We start from the raw sequence: 22,881 nt of genomic DNA, 5'->3' as shown, positions 1-22,881 counted from the left end.
GATGAGAGAGTTGTGTGGAAGTTAAAATACTGATGGATGACGTTGAAGACCCAGGGACCAGGGGAAATAAATATTGTAGGTCTCTGATGAGGCTAGATGTCAGTCTTTCTCATACTTGAGGGAGAACAAAGATCACCTAGAAAACTTAAAAAACACACAATTCTTTGATGCTACATCTAGAGATTATGATTCTGAAGGTCTGGACTGAGGCTTCTGGATCTTGTCAAGCCTTCCGTATCTAGATGATAATTTTGCTGGTGTTTCACAGATGAGAAACAAAAGAAGAGAAAGGGATGGAGTGCACAACGGTAGGATTCTCTGAGGACAGAGAAGGACACGTTTGATCCATCGTAACAGGAGCAGGTGTAGGCACATGCGTTGTTTGGAGATGGAAAGCTTAGTGGTTCTTGTCGCACGTGCTCTGTGTTCTCTATGAAATAGGGGGTGAATTTTTCCTTGAGAATGAGGGCTCAAGAAGTTTGAGGGGCATGGCAAAGATTGGAAATATCTACGATGGAGAATGGGAAATTGTGCACCAGTAACATAAAGAAGGATTTCTGAGAAACTGGAGAACCCAGTGGAGGTTTCTAAGTCATGAATTTATAGTAGTAATCATCTGCATTGTTTTTCAAGTGTCTCTGAGTCCAGCATCCGAGTGTGAGCCCTGAGCAAATGACCAGGTGGATTGATCTAGAGTTTGTGCTTTGTCAGGTCTGAAAGATAGATAATACAGAAAGGAATTGCACTGAGTCCCAAGAATATGGTTGAGATGATGAAATCCAAAATGAACAAGAACAGAAGTAAAGACAGGATTGCAGTTAAGGCAAAGGAAGATGAGTCAAGGAGCAGAGGGCTCAGAGAAGCCCAGCATGGAAGGACAGAACTTTGTAGTCACTGAGGGGAATGTTTGACAGGAAGACTTCAGAGTTTCAGTCGTTGTGAGTGAAGCTAAATTGTGTAGGATGTGGTTGGGAGTGGAGTAACAATAATATAGAATGGAGACAAAGGTCACTACAGATGAAACAGGTCAAGAAATGGCCAAGGCTTTTAGCGGTTGTCTCTCAATTGCTCCACCTCTCTAGCCAATAGGAAGTGCCAAATTATGCATGTCTTTTTTTCCCCTTGATTGTGCATTTAAATCAATGAATTCCTTCTGTCAAGAGAGAACCTATTCAGTGTGACCTCTAATGGCAAAATGTCTTTGTTACCTCAAGGAACCCAGAGGCTGGGAAATCAGATCACTTAAATTACCTTACTCTGTTAAGGTAAGAGCAGTTTAGATAAAGGTACTAATTACAGTATCATTCTTTCTTCTTATTGTGAGTAACTTAAACATTGCTCTCTAACTGTTTTTATAAGTGAGGTCATCAGACCTTCTGCATTAAAATCACTTGGGGGTGACAGTTAAAATGCATATTCCTGGAGTCAACCCTAGACCTATTAACACAGATGACTAGAGTGGGGGGCTGAGTTGAGTGCAGCTGGAATCTGTGTTTTAAGTAGATTTTCAAAAGACTCATGCACATACTGTACACAGACATACACGTGTGTATGTGAGTATATGTGCTTTCTGTGTGTGTGGAGCGTGGAAGGCTCTGTCTATGTGGGGGATTCAGGCACAGACAGACCCACGTTCTCTAAAATGTGCCCTCTCTGGGTTTCACTGAGCCCCATTTTTGTTCCAGCAGCTCTATGCTAATACAGATAATACAGACAGCAATAACGTCTGATGTTAATATAGCCACTACTTAGTACTATGAGCAACATAGAATATTCTCCAGGGGATTTTAAGCAAATACCTTTACAGATTTTTACCTTTAGTCAAATTACAGAGCTTGACTCCATGATACTTATCCCCAGTGAGGGCATAATCTTTGAACTCTTAAAAAATAAATATCACTGTCACTGTTGTTTTTTTCTTTAATTAATCTGTATGTTAGTCAAGGGTAGACTTGTAAAGAATTTCAGGCTTCCAAATGTCAAAAAAGGACAACCTGGCAGCCTGCTTTAAGAAGAAACCAAATGTTCTAATTTACATTTTTATCTTTGACATTTCCTGACTGCCTTTATATGTCCCTGGGGCTATTATTGTAGTTTAACTTTTAAAAATAAACATCCAGTGTTCACTCTTACCCCCATTTTTATAGTCGGTTAATCCCACAGAGTTCATTTGCTTTGTTGATTTACATTGCTAATGCCACTGAAGGAAGGTAATCAGGATGCTTACAACATTTTGGTCTGTTTAGTTTAATGCTACAATCATCTGAGATAAAAGTACCAGTTATTCTGTTCCAGTAACAAACTCCATAAAATTTCTTCTTGGGGTTAATGTGTTCTCTTATTTCAGCTTTTCTTCCGCTCTTCATTTTCATTTCCAAAAGGCATCGCATTTATTCCTAAGCTTCCAGCATTTGGATCTAGCCATTGACATCTGTCAGGTTCTCAGTAACTTACTTGAGAGCTCTCCAGCTCCCCTTGCCGCTGATATTTTTAAAAGGATTCATATTTAAAAAAAGCCTGCAAAGATGAAGTTATAGCAAGTTTACATTTTGCAGCTGGTTTGCACTTCCTAGAGCAAGTTGTGGTGTAAGAGTTAAAGATAAAGAAGGTGGAAGAAATAAAATGGTCATTTACTGAGCAACACTTAATGCCAGAAGATGTACTAAATACGCTATATCTTATTCCATTTAATCATCACCAAAATTTTGTCATTTGGGATTATGATTACTATTTTTACAGATTAAGAAATAGGTAAGGCTCTGAGAGGTAGTCATTCACTTCAGTTCTCCTTTTTCATCTAGTATCTCTCAAACCACTCATATCTTTAATCTCTATATCTTTCCCATTTGCACGTTACTATATAACATAATAATTATTAAATATGTATAATATAGAATAATAATTATAAATATATAACATATATATAATGTAAATATATATATAATTATATATTATTATGTAACATGTTAAAAAAAATCTCAGAACCAAAAACAAATCTTCTTTTGGCTGTAATTCTGCATTACTTGTTTTCTTGACAGCCAACATCTTGAAGGAGCTGTCTACATTCTCTGTTTTTGCTTCTTCACATCTTAACCTATAGCGCTCTGGCTTCAACTTCCTCCTTCTAAGAGTTAAGCACGTACATTAACACAAAACCATTGTCCATTCTGGTCCTCATCTGGCATACAGCATTCGGTACTGAATATGCCTTCATTAAAGAGTTTGATTCGCTACGGGGCTTGTTACCCAGATAAAAAGAATTCAAGAAATTCAGAATCGTTCATGGCACGTAAGAATTCTGCGTATTATGCTGTTTTGACATCTTAAAACAAAATCCTTTCTGGCTGGGGAGAGACTGCTCCTCTCTGGGCTCCAATTCTTGGAGGTGAGCGAGGGCTCCGTTGGGAGCATGGCCTTGACATATATATAGTAAACTAAGCAGCCTGGAGCCCTGCCTCCCAGGAGATAATATTCCTTTGTCTTAATTATCCCAAGGCCACTAGAGACCATGCCTGTAGCCCAAAGCCTGCTGTAATGATTCAAGCCAGCCAGCCCTAAGCTGTTTACCTTCCCTGCTTTGTCTTTCCTGCAGAAACCCCGAAGAAGGCCGCGGTGTAAGCGCTCCCTTGCTTCCGACTCCCCTGGCGTTTTTCCATGTGGCACTGGGTGATGCGCTGTGTCTCCTGTCTCCAGGACCTGTGAGTATAATAAACTTTTTTTCCCCCTAAACTTCTCCTCTATCTCTTCTCGTGGCGCCCACTGACTGACCATCTCATAAAGAAAATCCAGCAGAAACCTTCATTCAGTGTTAGATGTTGTTGATTTGTGCTAGTGACTCTTCCTCCTAGGCTTCCATTAACACAATAATCAGGGTCTCTAACCTCCTTACAAATTATACCTTTTCTTTGTTTGTTTCTTTTACTAGGTTTTGTTTTCATTACTCCCCTTGGACTCAGGCAAGAGGAATCCTTGCTCCAGGCTTCAACTCCACCTTTAAAAAAATTAGTTGTAGTGAGATGAAATATACATATAACAACATAGAATTCATTGATTATCTTAAAATTTTTTTTTTTACTGAAGTACAGTTGATTACAATGTGTCAGTTTCTGGTGTACAGCACAATGTCCCAGTCACACATATACACGCATATATTTTTTTTTTCATTAAAGGTTATTACAAGATATGGAGCATAGTTCCCTGTGCTATGCAGAAGAAACTTAAACAAAATTTTTAAATTTATTTTTATGTATTTATTTTTTAATCGATGATTTTTTTTACTATAATACAATTACATATACTTTTTTGTTAACAAACAATTAGTTGACATAAGTAGAGACAATATCTATAACGTTCTAGATCTCAAGCAGTAGGCTCACCAGTGTCCATTTTATTTATAGCTCAATATATGTTTCCTTATTATCATTGTATGTTCTCTTGTAAGCTTCAGATATTACACGGTAAGATTGTAATTAATTATTTGATAAGTTTTGACAGATCTTTAAAGTCCTGTAACCACCACCACAATCATGGTGTAGAACATTTCCATCACCCCTAGACCTCCTCATGCCTTTTTGGACTCAGTCTTCTCCCCCTGTTCTTAGTCCTTGGCAACCACTAATTTTCTTTCTGTCATCATAGTTTTGTCTTTTCTGAAACTATGCACAAGTGGAAACTACAGGATTTAGTCTTTGATGTCTGGCTTCTTTTACTTAGCGTAACGATTTTGAGATTCATCTGCATTATTCCATAGCAATAATTTATTATTTCTTATAGCTGAGAAGTATACAGTTACTAGCCAAACACCAGGCAATGGACATTTGTGTCATTTCTGGGTTTTAGCTATTGTGAATAAAACTGCTACAAACATTTGAATGTAAGTCCTTGTGCAGACATACGTTTTAATTTCTAGGCAGTAAATATCTCAAAGTGGGATATTTGGATCTCATGGTAAGTAGATGGTTAACTTTGTAGGAAAATGCCAAACCATTTTCCAAAATGATTAAGCCCTTTAGCATTCCTGAGCAATCGATGACAGTTCCCGTAACTCTACATTCATGCCGGCACTTAGCACTCAGTCTTTTAAATTTTGGTCACGCTAGCGGATGTGTAGTGGTGACCCTGGTTTTTAATTTGTGTTTCCCTGATGACTAATGAAGTCAAACACCCTTTCATGTGTGTATTTGTCATTCTTCTTTGGTGATGTGTCTGTTCAGATCTTTTGCTCAATTCTTAAGTTGGGCTATCTTCTTTGTTACACTGATTTGTAAGACTTTTTAAACATTCTAGATACAAGATATTTTTTCTGTTTTCTTCTAGAAGTTTTATAGTTTTAGCTTCAATATTTAGGTCTATGATTTATTTTAGGTTAAGTTTTATATAGAGTGGGAGTTAAGAATCAACGTTAATTTTTTTTTTTTAATGTGTGGATGTCCAATAGTTCCAGCTCCATCAGATGAAAAGTGTATCCTTTCTGAATTGAATTCCCTCAGTATCTTTGTCCAAAAACAATTGACCAAAAATATGTGGATCTATTTCTGGCCTGTCTTCTGTTCCATTGATCTATCTTTTCTAGTTTTTCAAAGTGGAATCTTCAGTCATTGGTTTGACACATTCTTTTCTAATATAAACATTTTATGCTAAAAATTCTCTAAATGTGGCTTTAGCTGCATCTTACAAATTTTCATATATTCTACTTGCATTTTTATTCAATTTAAAATATTTTCTAATTTCCTTTGTAATTTTTTTCTTGACAAGTGTTTTTTAGATATGTGTAATTTGATTTACACATTATTTATGGGATCTTCCAGGTATTTTTTTGTTAGGGATTTTTATTTTAATTTGATTATGGTCAGAGAAGATACTTTTGTGTGATTTTTAATCCCTTTAAGTTTTTTAAGGCTTATTTTGTGATCTAGCATATGGTTTATTTTGGTGAATGTTCCATTTTTGCCAGAAAATAACGTGCATTCTGATGCTACATGAAGTGTTTCATAAATGTTGATTGATTAGGTCAGGTTGGTTGAAGTGATTCTTCAAGTGTTTCATATTCTTGCTGATTTTTTATCTACTTGTCTATCAATTACTGATAGAGAAATATTATAACTGTTATAATCTGCAATTAAAGTGGTTATTTTATTTCCCTTTATAGTTCTATTATTGTGGATTTTCTTGTTTTTCCTTTTGTTCCTACCAATTTCATTTTATGTATTTTGAAGCTCTGTTATTAGGTACATAAAAGTTGAGGCTTTTCATGTCCTTTGGATATATTAGTGCCTTTATTATTATCAAATGCTTCTCTTTATTCCTGACAATATTATTTTTGTTTTGAAATCTTTGATACTAATATAGCCACTCCAGCTTTTTGTAGATTGGTGTTTTCATGATATATCTTTCACCAGTCAATTACATTCCAAAGGGATTAAAAATGAGAAAAATACATTTTATATTTGCCCACATACTTATCATTTCTGGTATTCTTCATCCTCTGTGTAGTTTAAATTATCATCTGGTATCATTTTTCTTATGCCTGAAGGACTTCCTTTAACATTATTTGTAATTCAGATGTCCTGCTGGAGGCAGGAGAACAAATCCAACCCCAGTTACCCCTTCATGGTGAGAGGTAAAAGTTAGGGATTTCAGTCCTACTCTGCTGAGAGTGGTCCTGCTCTGGCCCTTCTGTGGCAGTACCCATTCCCATAGTGTGAGGGTTCTGTGGGGCCAAGATATGTCCTCTCAAAATCTTTTTTGCCCTCCATCTAGACCATGTTCGGAATACTCAGGGTCCAGGAACTTCCTATTTGGACAGCACAAGCTGGCTTCCCGCCTGCCCTTCTCTAGATGGAGGCGTGGCGATTTGCTGGGGTGCTGTGGGCAAAGCTTACGTGTCCACTTGTTTGCTTGAGAGGCCCCTTGTAGTACAGGATGGGTCCAGGGGTGGGAGAAGAAGGAAGCTGGGGCATCAGACGCCAGCTTCTCCCCAGGGTGCCACATTCTGGCATGGAATTTCCAGCCCAAGAATTGTAAATTCAGTCCGGCATTCCAGAATGTTACGATTATGTATTTTTCAAGGTAGAAGAATAAAGTGTATTTTATCTAACACTGTGCTGGCTTAATATATAACTTTTTAAGTCTTAGACTTGTAGAATGTGGGTCTTTGATGGTAGTCTTGCCCCGGGCCCAACAAATGTGAAGTGTGGACTGGCTCTGTCTCCTTACTACCCTCTAAATGTATGTGTTTCTCGTATTTGCCCTTTGCCCCTTCCTTTATCACGCTATAGGCTGGATGATAATCCCTGTTCCCCAAATTCTCACTAACACAGTTATAGGACGGTAAATGTGTGCATTAAGAGGAGGCCCTAGAGAATCAGTGGGACCAGTGTACAAATAAGAGTGAAAATGGCATTCTGCGTTGGGGAGAGGAAGAGAGGAGATACCGTTAGGTGATGGTGTCTTAAACTATCTGAGTAGTTCTTGAATAAATCAGAAAGGGCTGAGCAGTGTAATGTGTGAGCCTGTGCTCTAGAACTCGGCTGCCCGGGATCAAATTCTGTTCCTCCCTCTTAATACCTGTGAGGCCTCAGGTAAGTTTCCCAACCCATTTGTGCCTCAGTTTCTTTATCTATACGATGGGTTTCATAATAGCAACCACTCATGAGATTATTTTAAAGACCAAGAACTTAATAATTATAAAACAATTGGGAGAATGCCTGAAGAATAGTAAATTCTCAGTGCATTTTAGCTAACATATTCATGCGCTACATTTTTAGGATTCAGGCTGGGTTTCCCATATGTCTCTGTTGCATATTTTAGAGTTGGATTATCTTTACTTGCATTGGCAAGTAAATATTAAGATAATCTGTGGTTCTAGCTGCATTTACTGCAAAGCTGGCTACGTGCTCACCAATCCTGTTTCCTCTTCCTGGGAACATGGGGAGTCTTTCTTTCCCAGCTTTCTTTGTTGTTAGGCTGGGGCCATGTGATTGAGTTCTAGAAAAAGAAATGTGTGCAGACTTTATTTATATCACTTTTAGACATGGTCATAAGCCCTCTGAGTTACACTCCTCTCTCTTCCCCCATCTGAGGATTGGAATGTTCCAGGATTACCTTGAATTTGTAAAATGGCAAAGCCATAAGATAGAAGCATGTGGGTTACTAAGGCACAGCTTGCAAGAGAACCACCAAGCCAGGAATATTTGCATTGAACTTGGATTAAAAAAAAGCTTTTATTGCATTGAGCCAATAAGATTTTGGATTGTTTGCTGCAGCAGCTAGCCTGTTCAAGCACAGATGTTTATATGTTGAGGCGGAGTCCTTTCCTAACAAAAATTTGGAATATATGTTATTGGCTTAGCGATTGGCTATGGTTGGTCAGGAAACTGAAACTGGCAGCTGAAAGAATGGTAATCTTGTTATGCAGTGGCAAGACATTTGGTAAAACTTTTTCCTGTGAACACTTGGAAGGTAGAACACGTGCCTATTGAAATCGAATTCTAGGAGGAGAACTGAGAAACACCACTCTAGTGGTGTGTGGTTTTTATCAGCTGCGTTTGGCCAAGAAAAAGCTTGAAAAAGAAATAGCTAGTTTGCAAGCATAAATGAAAGGGAAGAGAGTCTGGAAATTCAGTTTCGTGGAGTTGAAAAAGTCAGCTGTAGAATCTACATGGTGAAACACGGAATTAAAAAAAAAAATTCGAGGAGTAACAGTCCAGTAAATCTTTTCAGGTGAATAAAGTGATTCACAAAAAAGATCGATTTAAGTATAGAGTATCCTCCATTCAGAAGTTACAGCCTCAAAGTAGCTATTCTTAAATAGAGAGAAATTAATAAGGCGGCAAAGAAGCTGAGAGATAAAACATATTTGAGAATTCTGTCTAGGAAAGATCTTTGACTGTGGCTTCTGGCACATACCACTGCTGCGAAGCAAATTGATCAAAACCTATCAAGTTTTCGAGGAATTTTAGCTTCCAAATAAGCCGCATACTAAACAAACAGACCAACAGACCTGCTTTGACCGCTTTGGACTTCAGACGGCCCCTGGGACTCCACACTGCCATAAACACGAGGCTGGCTTCCAAGGCTCCCAAAAGACGGGCTCCTCTCTCCCACTTGGCATGTGGCCAAAGAGGGTAATGGACAAGGTGGAGGGCACAGAGGAAGGGGCCAGGGCCACAGCAAAGGGCGGGCAAGGACATTCCCCACGGAGAGCACAGGGAAAACCTTATCAGACACTTCTTCCTACCACCATTTCAGACTCGTTCACGTTTTCTACTCAAAGTGACTTCAGTATTGCAGTGGACCGCTGACGTCTAGGCTTTTCCACGTGTAAATGGGGGTGTTTATTACTGCTGTCTTGCCTCTGTTCCACCATCGTGTATTGGCTGTGTATGTGATGATGGTGGTGGGCAGAGAACTTACCTTTTAATTCATAGATCATCAGAACACAGGGAGCCGTACGTAGCCCTGTTGGAAGCTTGACTGGAGGAGCTGGGCATCCCCTGGAGGTCCTGAGCTCCGAGCTGGATGTGGTGAGTTTCTTCTTCTCTATCTCTCCTCAGACGTTTGGTGACCTCACCTACTCTCTTGGTTTTAAATGCCATCCATGTGCTCGTGATTTCTAAACTTACAGCCCCACATGGCGCCTCTTCTCTGAGCTTTAGCCTCATACATCACGATGCCTCCTGGAATCTTCCCTTTATTTTTTAAAAGTTTCCTCCTGATATTCCCCCGACAAGCCTCCTTCTCATGTGATTTTTCCATATCTGTAAATTACAGCTCAGTAGCTCAGGCCAAAGGCCTCAGTGTAGCCCTTAATTCAGCTCAAATACCTCAGTTTATGTGAAAGAACAAGCCCTTTGTTCTTACCTTCAGTGTGTGTCTAGAATACAGCTATTTTTCACTGTCTTGGACTTCCTCTCCCGGCTGTGATGAAGTAGTTTATATCCAAACAGCCTTCTTCAGAGAATGACTAGAAAACCTAGATAAAACGCAGAAGAAAATCAATTCAAAGGCATCCAAAAACTTTCAGTGCTTCCAGGACCTGTGTGACTGAGATCTCGGAGAGAAGAGACTTGACCGAGGCAAGTGCAAAATTTTTTACCATTATTCCTCTTCTTTGTTGATTCATAAACTGAATGATGGAAAAAGCTAAGCAGCTCAGCAGGGAGCTGTGAGGTAAAAGGTGAAGGAGCTAATGAGAGCTTTCCTTGGTTTCATGGAGCAGAGGGACGTCGGAGTTGAGAGATTGCGTGGATTTGGTGACCCAAGACCCCTGAGTGAAGAAAAACGCAGAAGAATGAGTCTGCTGTTCTGCTCTGCTTTTTCCCACCAAACCACGTGTCTGTCTGTAAGAAGTCAAGGGCTGAGAGGTCAGGAAGCTAAGCAGATGTACTTTTCAGTCTCATAGTGCTCGAGAGACAGTATTAAGAATTTAGGGCCCCTTTAAACATATCAAGCTTCCAGTTAAAACTCCTAAAGGTCCATCTCCTAGGAGTAATGGAGAACCCGAAATAGAGAAGACTTCAAAGACTGAAATCCCCATCTTGATTAAGTTGGTTCTGATCAGATTAAGACCAGCTGCTCCTACTCTAATTTTTGCCCAAAGTTAACATGAATCCTCTCTGGTAGGAAATAACACCCTCCACAACCTCTATATTTTTTTCATGACACAGTGTCATTCGATAAAATGTAGCCAGTAATATGCATTCAGTAAGACATTACTTAGCAAACCCAGAGATGACTAAAATCAAAACACATGATGTGAACAGACCACAGCCGACCAGGATGTCAGTTATCAGATAGAGATGCTAAAATAACTCTGCTGAATATGTTCAAGAATATGGATGAAAGATGGAGAATATCAGCAGAGGATAGGAATCGTTTAAAAAATTAAACAAACTGATACAAAATCGAAAAATATGGTAACAGAAGCAAAGCTCTTAATAGATGAGTTTAATATCAGATTGGATGTGACTGAAGAGTGAGTTAAGAAATTGGAAGAAAATATCCAGAACTGAGCATAGAGGAGAAAAAGACATTGGAAATTCCAAAAACTGCGTTAAGTGATACATGGGACAGCGAAACAGTCTGACGTAAGGATAACTAGAGTCACATGGGACGAAGGAAGCCAATGCGACAGAAGCAACTTTCGAAGGGCTGGTTAATGCCATGTATTTCCCAAAACTGATGGAAGAAATCAAGCAATAGATTCAAGAAGTACTTTGAACCACAAGCGGAATAAATACTGAGAAAACCACACAGAGGTGCCCAGAAATAAGGTGGCTGAAACAATGACAAAGAGAAAATCTTAAAAGTAGCTGGAGAACAAAATGACACTTTTAAAAGGATCAATAGTCTGTCAGCTGGTATCTCAAATGAAATGATGCAGGTCAGATTAAGAAAAAAAAAGAAATGCCATCTTTAAAATGCTGTAAGATAATTACCGAATATCACACAACAAGCACTCAAGTAGAGAGAAAGAAATGGAGGAGGCCAAATCGGAATCTGTCACCTGTGTCCTGACGACAAGCAGTGTGGAGATAGTGTGCTACGAGATTTGGTAAACCTCAGACTTATTCTGACACTCCTGCCAGATAACGTCAGAGAGAGTTGCAGGCTCCTTATAAGCATGAACTAATTACAAGTGGAGATGGTTATTGAACTCTCGTCTGATTCCAATCTCCTCCCCAGCCCTGCTACTGAGTCCAGGCTTGTACTGCTGGCCGCATGACAGGCCAATAAATCAAAGATGGGTTGTTGGGGCAAGGAATAGTGACTTTATTTGGAAAGCCAGCCGAATGAGAAATTGAGGGACTAATGTGCTAGAGAACCATCTTACCCAAGTCAGAATTCAGGATCCTTTTATAAAAAGGGGAGGGGGTGTGACTGGTTGTTGCAGACTTCTGGATGTCAGAATCCTTTGTTCTTGCAGCTGTCCACTTAGGTCAGGTCATGGTGTCCCTGTAAACCTCCAACAAGACAAATGTTATTCTCTGTTCTGCAACTTTTCATCTCTGTATGAATGGAAAAGTCAGAGCCTTGAGGATGGGCTCTCCTGTATGTTTCAGGCTTTAGGCAACATTCTTTTACAAAATGTGCGGAACCAGCCCAAGAGAGGCATCTAGGAGTTGTCAGCCTAGCTGGTAACTAGGCATCAGAACCCAGCAATCCTAGAACTTGGGCCCCAAATCCGTGGCTCTACAGTGGTCACTTAAGCTAATTCGTCTGATGGAGGTTGGAGAGGCCAAAGAGTTAAAGAGGAACCAGATCTTACTGAATACATCTGGACAATGAGTAATGATTTTACCCAGCTGTTCGGAAGTGCCAGCTGGCTTGGAGTGGATTGCAGCAACCTAGGGACAGTTGTGAAGAACAGATGGGATGTTTGGGGGAAGAAATTACTTTATTTGAATGTACTGAGCTTGACTTTTTTTTTTTTTTAATTTTATTGAGTTTATTGCTAGGATGGAAATTTTTTTTCACTAGAGTAAGGACTCACTAGGAAGAGTAGCCAAAGGAGATTTTAAGTGAATTTCCTGGGGACAGAGGGGGACTATGCAGTGATGGTGTGCTGGGGACAGCTTCTACTGGTGGTGAAAACCAACTGGGCACTTCTCTTCCCAATTTCATGTTCAGTGATGTGTTTGGTAGCTTGAAATCTGTCATTGTGAATGCTACAAATCATCAGGGTACCCCTGACCTGCACCCCTCCAAGAGCCAGCTGAAAAACATTTGCCAGCACACCATTGGAGCTCTGTCATGTGACAAATTCCATAGCATGAATTATTGGGACATTTGTAAGACATCTTTTAAATGTTATCTCCCATTGTGTAAGTCAAGCTTAGACTTTTCTCCTAAGATCTAGTTTCATTTTTCTCTTACCTTCTAGACTTTACCCCTAGTTTTAAATTTAACTTGTCTAAACTTTATTATCTTCTCTTCCAGGCTAGTTTTTCTTGAGGCATTCTTTACTGTAGATCTTGACAGCTTCACCCAGGGACCCAAATCAGAAACGTCAGTGCCCCTCTGGTTATCACTCTCCAATGATCACTGGGTCATGACGGAGCAACCTCGTTAGCATACACCGTACATATTTCCTCGTTTCCTCTGTTAGTCCTATTGTCTTGGTTCAGGCCCTCAGACTTGTTTGCCTCATCCAATTTTGTCGAACACTGAAATCACTAGAATACTTAAATCACATGAAAACCAGCTAAAATTCAGACATTCATGCTTTTTTTCTGGAGATTTGGGTTCCGTTATGAGAGAGAGCACTGAATCCTAACCACTAGACCACCAGGGAAGGTTGGGTTCAGTTATGAGAAGAGTTCTGGAGTCTGTACTTTTAACAGGTGATCCAGAATTCAGACCAATTTAATTCTCAGCAAAGTTTGGGAAATACTCAGATATAGAATGGAAATCAAAATTTCCAATACTGAAATTCAAACCCAACCATAACCTGTCCTCTGTTTTCCTAGCTTTCTCTCTCACTACTTTCCAGCACGTTTTTTACTTCTGGGCACGTCTTTCCACTTTCATTCTTTGTGTTCCTTTGGTCTGGGGTGCATTTTCACTTAGTGCTTTTCTCTGATTGCTTTGTGCCATTGTTGCTCCGAGTTCATCCCTCTGTTATGTGTTCAAGGTCTAGCTCTCTTACTGGACTTCTGACTCCTTATGGATGGAGTTTTCAATCCCTAGTGTCTAGACCAGTAATTAATATAAAATAGTTCTCAACCATGTATTGAATGAGTATTCCTCAACTAGGAACACAGAAGGAATTTGAATTTAGAAATATCTGACCCCAAAGTCATGTCCTTTTAATGACACTGCTCTCTTTGAATAAAGTGTGGTTTACCTTGTCAGAGGAGCCATTCTTTAGTCATTCAAGGAGAATCAAATGATACTTTCAGACAGAATTACTACCCATCCAAAGGGAGATGTGCCAATTCACCACTTTATTTGATCAATATCTAGTCCAGCCTGGGAAGTTCATGCCAAAGATTTGAGATTTATTAAACTAACAAAAGAAGAGGACAAATATCTCCCTTTATCTTGCTCTAAAATAGACATAACTTTACCATGCAGATACGTTTACCCTAACTAGACTAAGACTAGATAATAATAATTCCTAATATTAATCTAACCAATTAATCTTAAACTCTTTTCTAGGGGTAGGTCACGCATAGTACCTGGCACACAAAATTCCTCAGAAGCATTTCAGAAATATTGGATTCGAAGAGGATGTTGATATTGTCTGGCAGAAAATGAACTTAACTCTCAATCAATTTAAGTGTCCACTTTATTGAGGAAATTAATGCAATGCCTTTGATTTTTATTCTTTAGCATAAAAAAATTTGAACAGCAAGGGCTAATGGCTAAAATTTAGAGTGTCTCTCCTGTCATCTGATTTGGGAACTGTGTGCTGACTCTGCTAGTTCTGTTAAAAATGCTGTCCATAAAATAGACGTAGACTGGTTTGGCACAAGTTATTTTAGAACAGAGAAGGACCATTATTAATAAAAACTTCTCCTCCCCTTCTAATTAGTTCATGGCATTGCCACCAGAGTGTTCTTCCTATGTCATAAATTTGATTCTGTCACCCTTCTGCTGAAAAACTTTTGATGACTCCGCATTTCCTATAAGAAAATGTGTACATTCTCTAGCTTCACGTGTGTTTTCTGATCACCACCTACCTTTCTACTCACAATTCATTTCACGCTTCTCAGTCCCAAATGCAGATACACATCCCATTCTTTAATTACTGGGTTGCTCGTCTGTAAATGCCTCTTGATTTCCCACTGCTGTGCCCTTGATCGAGCTGTTTCATCCTGTCTTTTCTCTTTTGTTTCCTGGCAAACTCCTACTATCAGTCTTGGTTTGTCTCCACTTCTCACAGTCCCTCAAGGATGAGTCACTGTTTTCTCACCTATGTTCACCATAATTTGTACATATCTGTAGGAATCAAACCCTAGGACACATGGTCTGACAAGCACAAGTATAATTAAGGGAACAGAATAATCGGTTCCAGGAAATTTGGGGTATGCGGTCGCCATAACTAGGACATTTATCACTGGTACTTTGGGTCAAGCATTATGTCGCATGAATCTATGAATAATTCCTTGCCCACCTCTCACTTATTTATTTATTCAACGTATATGATTGAGGGCCTGTCCAGTGTCATGCACTGTCCTAAGCGATGGACATAGAGAAAAGGAGAAGTTTGTGCTTTCGTGGAATTATATTCTTTTAAAAGAGACAGTAGTGAAATGAACAACTAACAAAATAATTTCAAATAGTGGTAATTACTATGGAGAAAATAAGATTAGTATAATAGAGACTGACCTGAGAGGTGGACTTGGGCCACATCAGATATGGGGCAATTTCTTTAATATATACAGATTTCTTTTAGCATGATGAGAAACAGACCCATAATACAGTAGAAAAATGTAGAGAGGATGTGAATAAAATTTTCTAAAAAAGTCACAGAAAAACAAACCCAATGGTTAACAAACATGTGAAAAGATGCTCAAATTCGTGGATAGTAAGAGAAATTCAACTGAAATATCACTTTATAGCCATTGGATCGACAACATTAAAAAGAGCTGTAACAAACTCATGGTTACCAAAAGGGAGAGAGAAGCAGGGAGGGACAAATTAAGGGAATGAGATAAACAGACACAAACTACTATATATAAAATAGATTAGCAACAAGGATACACTGTATAACACAGGGAATTATGCCCATTATCTGTAATAACCTGCAAAAATAATGAATCACTAGGCTGTGCATCTGAAACTAACACAATATTGTAAATCAATTATACTTCAATAAAAAAAGGGATCTATGAAACCCATTGCTGGTGGAGATATGGGGACAAATGTTCTCTCGTATATCGTTTGTGAAATTGGAAAGCTTTATAGCCTTTCTAGAAGGCATCATAGTAACATTTATTAAAACCTAAAATACATTTCCACTTCAAGTCAGAAATTCCACTCCTGGGAATCGACCGCACAGAAGCACAAGTGCCCGTTTGTGTGGTCGTATGTCAGAGGGTGTTCAATGTACCATTGTTTGCAGCAGCCTGAGACAAAGCTTACTGATGTGGGAAAACCCTCCAGGTCTTCCCTACTGTGTGTTTGTTCTGTGTGTCTCTTTTACTCCACACCCAGAACACGTCACTTCTGACCCTTCTGGTCACGAAATATGTGGAGGTTTTCCCCACACCAAGCAATTCTCTGTGACAGCTGGGTGTCCTACTGTTTAACTCAGTTCAAACACTGCCCACCTGGAGTGGTGACGGGCCCAGTCCCACAAGACTGCCCCCTTCACTTCATTGCCTGTTGCAAGCCCAGGTTATTATCTGAGCTTCTCCCAACCAGCTGGAGATTGGAGGTTCCAGTGACCTCCCCTCACTGGGTTTAATTAATTTGCTGGAACAGCCCCAGAACTCAGGGAAACACGTTTCGCAGCTGATCGAAGGGTTCGATACAGGACATAGAAGAACAACTAGATGAGGAGACACATGGCAGGGTCTGGGGGGGGGTGGTGGTCCTGAGCACAGGAGCTTCTGTCCCTGTGGAGTTGGGGTGTGTCCCCACCCCCCGCCCCTGTGTACACGTGTTCGCCAACCTGGAATCCCCCAGAACCTCACTCTATTGGGATTTTATGGAGGCTTCCTCACCTGGGCATGCTCAATTATTAAGTCCATTTTCAGCTCCTCTCCCTTCTCTGGAGGATTAGGGGCGGGGCTGAAAACTCCAAGCTTCTAATCATGGCTTAATCTTTCTGGTGACCAGACCTCATGCAGGAGCCATCCAAGATCCCCTCCCAGAGTCACCTCCGTAAAACAGGAGATGTTCCCGGTGTTCTTATTGCTTAGAAATCTACAAAGGCTTTAGGAGCCTGTGTCAGGGATGGGGATCAAAGACAAGCAGTAGAACAAGAGATGCTCCACGCGTGCTTATCGCTCAGGGAGTCAAGAGGGTTTTAGGAGCTCCGTGCCAGGAACCAGGAGCAGAGGCCAATGTATATATTTTCTATTATCTTAACAGTGGCCAATCCTGTTTCCTCTCTCACCCTACCGCTGTGTTATTATGAAGCAGATATCAAACATTGTGTAATTCTACCCATAAGTGTATCAGTTTAGAACTTTAAAGGACAGGGATGCTTCCTAAAAAACATAATCAACAAAAAACATGATTGTCCTTAAAATATTACTATTTTTCTCATATTATGATATGAAGCAGCGTTCAAATTTTTGATTCTCTCACATTGTTTTTTACAGTGTGTGTGTTTGAATTGGGGTATAAGTGAAGTCCACATCTTGTAATCGGTTGATACATCTCTTAAGATCTTTCTCATGCTATAGGTTCTCCTCAGCCGCTCTTCTTTTTATCCTTGCTGTTTGTTGTTGTTGTTCAAGAAAACAGGCCTTTTTGTCCTGTGACGTTTCCAGCTCTTGGATTTTGCTGATCACATTTCTGTAGTTTCCTTTAAACGTGTTTTTCAGTTCCCTGTGTTTCCTTAATTTGGAAGTTGGATCTAGAGGCTTGTCAGGTTCAGATTTAATCCATTATTTTGTTTCTGGACCAGATTTGTTTGTTTGGCTTGTTTTTTTTTTAATTGAAATATAGTCAGTTATAATGTGTCCATTTCTGGTGCACAGCACAGTGTTCCCAGTCATGCATATACATGCATATATTTGTTTTCATATTCTTTTTCGTTAAAGATTTTTGCAAGATATTGAATATAGTTCCCTGTGCTATACAGAAGAAACTTGTTTATTTATTTTAAATATAATAGTTAGCATCTGCAAATCTTGAACTCTCAATTTATCACGATAAATGGGAAAAAATGAGACGCACAGGGGATTAATTGCTACCCAAGGCCTCATGACATTGACGTGGTAAAAGTGGAATCAGAACACAGGTCTTCTCCCTTCTGGTCTGATATTCCTTCTTCTGGATTTTGCCATTTCACTTGGTTTGGTTATTTAATTACCAAACCCTCACTCCATTTAGTGTTCTGATCTCCTGTGAGCACTCCTTTCACAGCAGGTTACTCTGAAGAAATATTAGAAGTTTAAAAATCCAATTCAGACTGCAGTTCTGGGATTGCTGCCAAGTTTTTGCAAAGTGCTTTTCAATAATTCATAATACCTTAAACATGGAAACCCACTGCCTAAATATAGCATGAGAAAATGTGCTCCGGTGCTTGGTAAAGCCAAAATCTGTGTACTTAAATACATTAAACCTCTCCATCTCCTTCTACAAGCACATCCAGTGTCACCCATTTCTTTGCACAGAGGCTTTAAAATAACCCTTACTGAAATACGCGGATACGTGATATGCCCTTCTGTGGGTTTTTCGTATTTGTGTTGTTTTTGGAGTTTTTGGAATTTCAGCACTAGGAGCTTATTTTCCTTGATACAGCACAAGACTGTATCAAGTGCCCTCATATCAGAACCTCTGAATAGGATGCTTGAGGGCCAAAGAGAAGGTTAGTGGTGGGCTCCAAATAAAGACAAGGGGGGAAAACGTCCATGGAACGTTTTCCCAGCCAGCAGGGAACTTGACTTCCCCAGCTGAGCTCCAGATCTGCAGAGGAGATGTGACACTCTTGGCCAATGTGGGCTCTGAGGGCCTCTGGGTAGATAAGGATAGAGTAGGTGGGTACCAAAGTTTTAATAGATTTGGTCTCTTTAAGGCCAAGGAAGGTTTATCCTGAGACGGGGTTCTCTGGAGGAAGACCTGGCATTGTTTCAAATTTCTGATCAAACAAAAGCTCACCAAATCTGAGTCTGTAACTGGAGTTGGCCTGCCCCTCTGCCTCTGAGCTTCTGTGGCTGGATTTCTGTCTGATAATCAAGCTCTGAATTGACCTGGACTCCTGATACCTGTCTTAATCCTCGTTCCTAGTAAGTCTGCAGACCTCTTTGTTCATCCTGCAGGGATATAGCAACTGGCCACATTTCTCTCCCCGAGAAGTACTCATTCCTGCCTTGTCAGCATCTCTCCCACACGCTTCATTTTGCCTCCATTCTCAGCTGAAGTGGTGCATCTACAGAGCAGACTCTCCTAATTACTCCATCTAAACTAGCCACCCCTCTTTGTATTTCACAGACTTGTTTTTTCCCTTCGGCGCTCCTGTCCCAGCTTGCCTTTATTGGTTTATTTATTGCTTTACTAAATTCTGTCTCCCTCCCCCATGTGCCTCCACTAGGTGTAAACTCCATTAAAGCAGAGCTCAAGCCTGTCATTCACCACTGTATTCCTATCAATCAATACGTTGCATGGACTGTGGTAGGTTATCAGCACATATCTGTCAAATGAATGATTGAATGAATTCAATCTTGAATTGTGTCCCACCTGAGTCCAGTCTGTTTGCTAATCTTCTGTTGAATCCCATCTAACAAAACTTACGATAAAATTTAGTAACTTCTGATTTGAATTTATGTATGCTGGATGTCAGGACATGGGCTGCAGTGAATTCCCAACAAATACAGAGGGAATGAGTGAGTAGACTGGACTTGAGCCGACCGAAACAGCACAGTTTTGTTCTACACTCACAATCTCTTTTATTAAAGCACGTGAATTTAACAGCAGTAACCAGGTAAACAGGTCATTCTTTTTATGACCACACATCAGTTTTATTTGACAGAACACCAATACAACTTAAAAATGGCTGAGGCAGCCTTGGGAAACATTTGAACCTAGAATGATTTCTCCGTTCACTTTCATTTACATCACGAAGCCACCTTCTTGAAGCAGATCACTTTTTAGAGGCATTTTTAATAATGCAACTTTTTCCTTATAAATTAATTATAAATCATAGATGGGAATATAAAATATCTTCCTGCCTGCTTTTAACTTTTGGGTTACACAGCATCAAAGGATGTCTAGTCTGAACTTAATGTCTTTCTCTTCTGCTACAAAGCATGTGTTTACCTTCTGTGAGCTGAGCTATTTAAAGGGAAGGATTTTACTTGATTTTCTAGATCTCTCAATAAGAAATGCGTGTGTCATTTTCTTCGTGCCCTTGATCTAAAGGTTTCATATTCCTTATTTTATAAATGACACAGGAGAGAATTCCTGACACTACAGGCAAAAGCTCTGTGAGTAATACACATACAAATAGATTTCACTTATTCAACAAAGATTTATTAAGCTGGGAATGTTGTAAGTTGGCAAAGATATTAAGAAGTAAGTAAGATGACAGTCTTTGATTCAAGAAAGAAACTTTTGGTCTAGTAGGAAAGGTGGGCATGTAGACAATTAGAGTACAGTATGATGGGTTTCAGGAGAGACAAAACGTTTTGGGAAGACAGAGGAAGGAGGGACTAACTGTCTGTCGATGTCCTCTGCTGGTTGCCTGCACGTGCTCTCGTGGCAGCTCTACACAAAGATGGCACCCGTCAATGCACTCCAGCCTGGGAAATTCTCCATGCCACGTTGCTTTTGTCTACTCTGCAGCACCTTGTATTGGGTTTACTCTTTTCCAGACACTCTGGCATCCGCTCTGGAACAGGCACCTTGACTTGACCACCAAACATAATCTTTGCTTTCTAACTTTGACCTTCATGTCTCCTCAAGGTCACAGCGTCCTGCCCCACAGCTTTATACATTAAATGAAAAGGCAGCGGTTTTCAACCTTGGTTGCACAGTGGAATGATCCAGGGAGTTTTAAAATATACTGATGCTTAGGTCTCTACAGACATCCTATTTAAGTTGTGCTTGACTGTTGGAATTTTTTTAGAGCTCCCCAAGGGACTCTAATTTGCAGCCAAGACAGAAAGTCACTTGGATGAGGGATGCGCTGTGTCTGTGCTTGGCCGTGCCTTATGTGGAACTCACCCTTCCTTCCACCCCCAAATCTGTCCCTTTTCTGGAAATTGGATGAAATTTTGTAGGTAGTCACTTCAATTCCCACCCATCCCTGGCTTTTGATGTAGATATACAAGAAATTGCACAGAAACCTCATCTAGTCTGTCAACACATGGCACGTGGGACAGACCATGAGTGCCAGGTCAGAACCTCTCAAACTCATAGCTGTGGCAGCTCATCCAAGACCTCTTTTGCCTTCCTGGACTACCCAGCCCTCTGCTTTCCATTAGTGGCACCTAGTTTGGTTTTAGAGAGAATCATTTGAGGTTTTGCATGTCTGCACCCAATCAGTCAGATTTATCCAAATAGTTCAGATCAACTGCCTGGCAATAGATTTGCTTGAGGAAATCATAGGAATGTTGGGAAAATGAGTGGAGCCATCAGTGTGAGACGTGAGTTCAGCTGGAGGGCTGTGTCTTTTAGATGCACTATGACTAGGTAGGTTCTGGTTTGAACTGAAAATGTCCTTCAGTGGCCAGGAATGGTTGTTCCTCCAAGTCATGAACATTTCAGTCCTTTCCAGTTGACTTAAGGGGGCAGAATTCTCCTGAGTTCCTCCTGTGAGAGCAATGGCAGGTGATTCATGGAGTCCCCAAACCCCCCCTCTACATTTTAGGTCAACATCATAGAAATTTAACCTTTCTCATTTAAAGCTTAAATTCATTGTTTTTATTTTTGTTTTTTTTTTCATGAAGAACCTTGGTTTGTCACCAGAACTCCGCTGGTCACCTGCTTTAATACCACAAACTTTGCATATTCCCATTTACTACAGAAACACTCCTAGGGCAGCCCCATCCCCTCTTGTTCGCAGCAGAAAGAACTTTCTTCCAGCTCTTTCCCTGCCCTCTACTTCACTCATGGTGACAATGGTAAGAGGAAGTCTGTCTCGGGGCTCCTGGCCCTTATGTCAACTATCAGACAGCTCTGTCCTGTCCACCTCCATCTAACAGCAGAGGGGAATGGGGGCCTTGTGTAGGGTCTTTGGAAGGATCTGCTGGAGGAAACAGCTCTGGGAAGATGAAAAGGAGGAAACGCATTCCAGAAAGAAAGAACAGCGGGGACAAAGGCAAGAAAATGGGAGATAAATAAGATGCTTGGGAATCTCAAGTTGTTTATTTATTTTGGACTGAATGTAAAGAGAATACGGTAGGAAGTCAGGAAGGTGGCAGAGACCAAACACCTATATATGCGTAACTACGGTATCAGGCTTCTGTAATCAAGTGTCATGTGTGCAGTGGGCATGCTCGGTGCTCCTGGAGTTTCCAGAAGTTGTTTATGACTGAAATGATTAGGAGAAACACATCGAGTAACTGATACTTGAACTGAGTCTTAATTTAAGGGGATGTAAGATTTTTATATCAGAAATTAAAGGAGAAGGATGGAAGAAGAGGAATTTGCCTTCTTGGGTGAAAAGTGACCAATATTGGGTATAGCTGGGCACTTTGATATGATGTGCCTTTTAATATGCTAATGCTTTTTTTTTTTGCGGGGGGGGGGGGCCTAAAACCAAAGCAGTCTAAGCCATATACGTTCTTAACCCCTATTGGACATCACCTTAATCTCTCTGATAGCACCTACCATCTTCATTCTTTTTCATGTAAGTCAGCGATCCTTCATGGGCTCTGAATTCTTTAAGGGTCTTATCTCACCTTTGTACCCTCCCACAAAGGCAAACACGGCCATCACAGGCACACAGTCGGGGCCCAGTAGCTGTCTGTTGAATGTGGAAGTAAAGACTGAGGGTCTTGTTTATTTATGCCTTGTTGTCTAGACAGCCCCTTTTCAACTCCATGCAAATATTGAGATTTGGTTGGAGGGAACGTGTTGCACCAGGAGCCAGGAGACCCAAGTCCCGCTCCCAGGCTGGCCACGAGCTCGGTGAATGATACCAAGTCTAAACGTCCTGATCTGTAAAGTTAGGTCAGTGTGCTAGGTTGTTGTTCAACCCTTTAGCCAATAAGGACTCGTTCTGAGTCATTTGTTTACCAATTTAAAAATTTTTGTTTA

At 40.3% G+C, this 22,881-nt stretch overlaps 1 protein-coding gene across 30 annotated transcripts in view; it reads left to right on the top strand.

Moving 5' to 3' along the window:
* The window catches only part of POFUT3 (protein O-fucosyltransferase 3), a 356,913-nt gene that overhangs the window by 134,869 nt on the left and 199,163 nt on the right, over nucleotides 1–22,881 (top strand). For all 30 annotated transcript variants that reach the window (XM_074353460.1, XM_074353452.1, XM_074353453.1 and 27 more), the window contains one exon: nucleotides 3,593–3,698. Coding sequence is in view for 4 of the 30 variants with exons in the window: in XM_074353454.1 (XP_074209555.1) it covers nucleotides 3,593–3,670 (78 nt within the window). In the remaining 26 variants the exon portion in view is untranslated. The remainder of the gene's footprint in view (nucleotides 1–3,592; nucleotides 3,699–22,881) is intronic.

The sequence above is a fragment of the Camelus bactrianus genome, chromosome 26, assembly GCF_048773025.1.
Source record: "Camelus bactrianus isolate YW-2024 breed Bactrian camel chromosome 26, ASM4877302v1, whole genome shotgun sequence".
NCBI lineage: Eukaryota > Metazoa > Chordata > Mammalia > Artiodactyla > Camelidae > Camelus > Camelus bactrianus.
The sequence above is the reverse complement of the archived record's forward strand: the minus strand, read 5'-3'. Positions and strand labels throughout refer to the sequence as shown.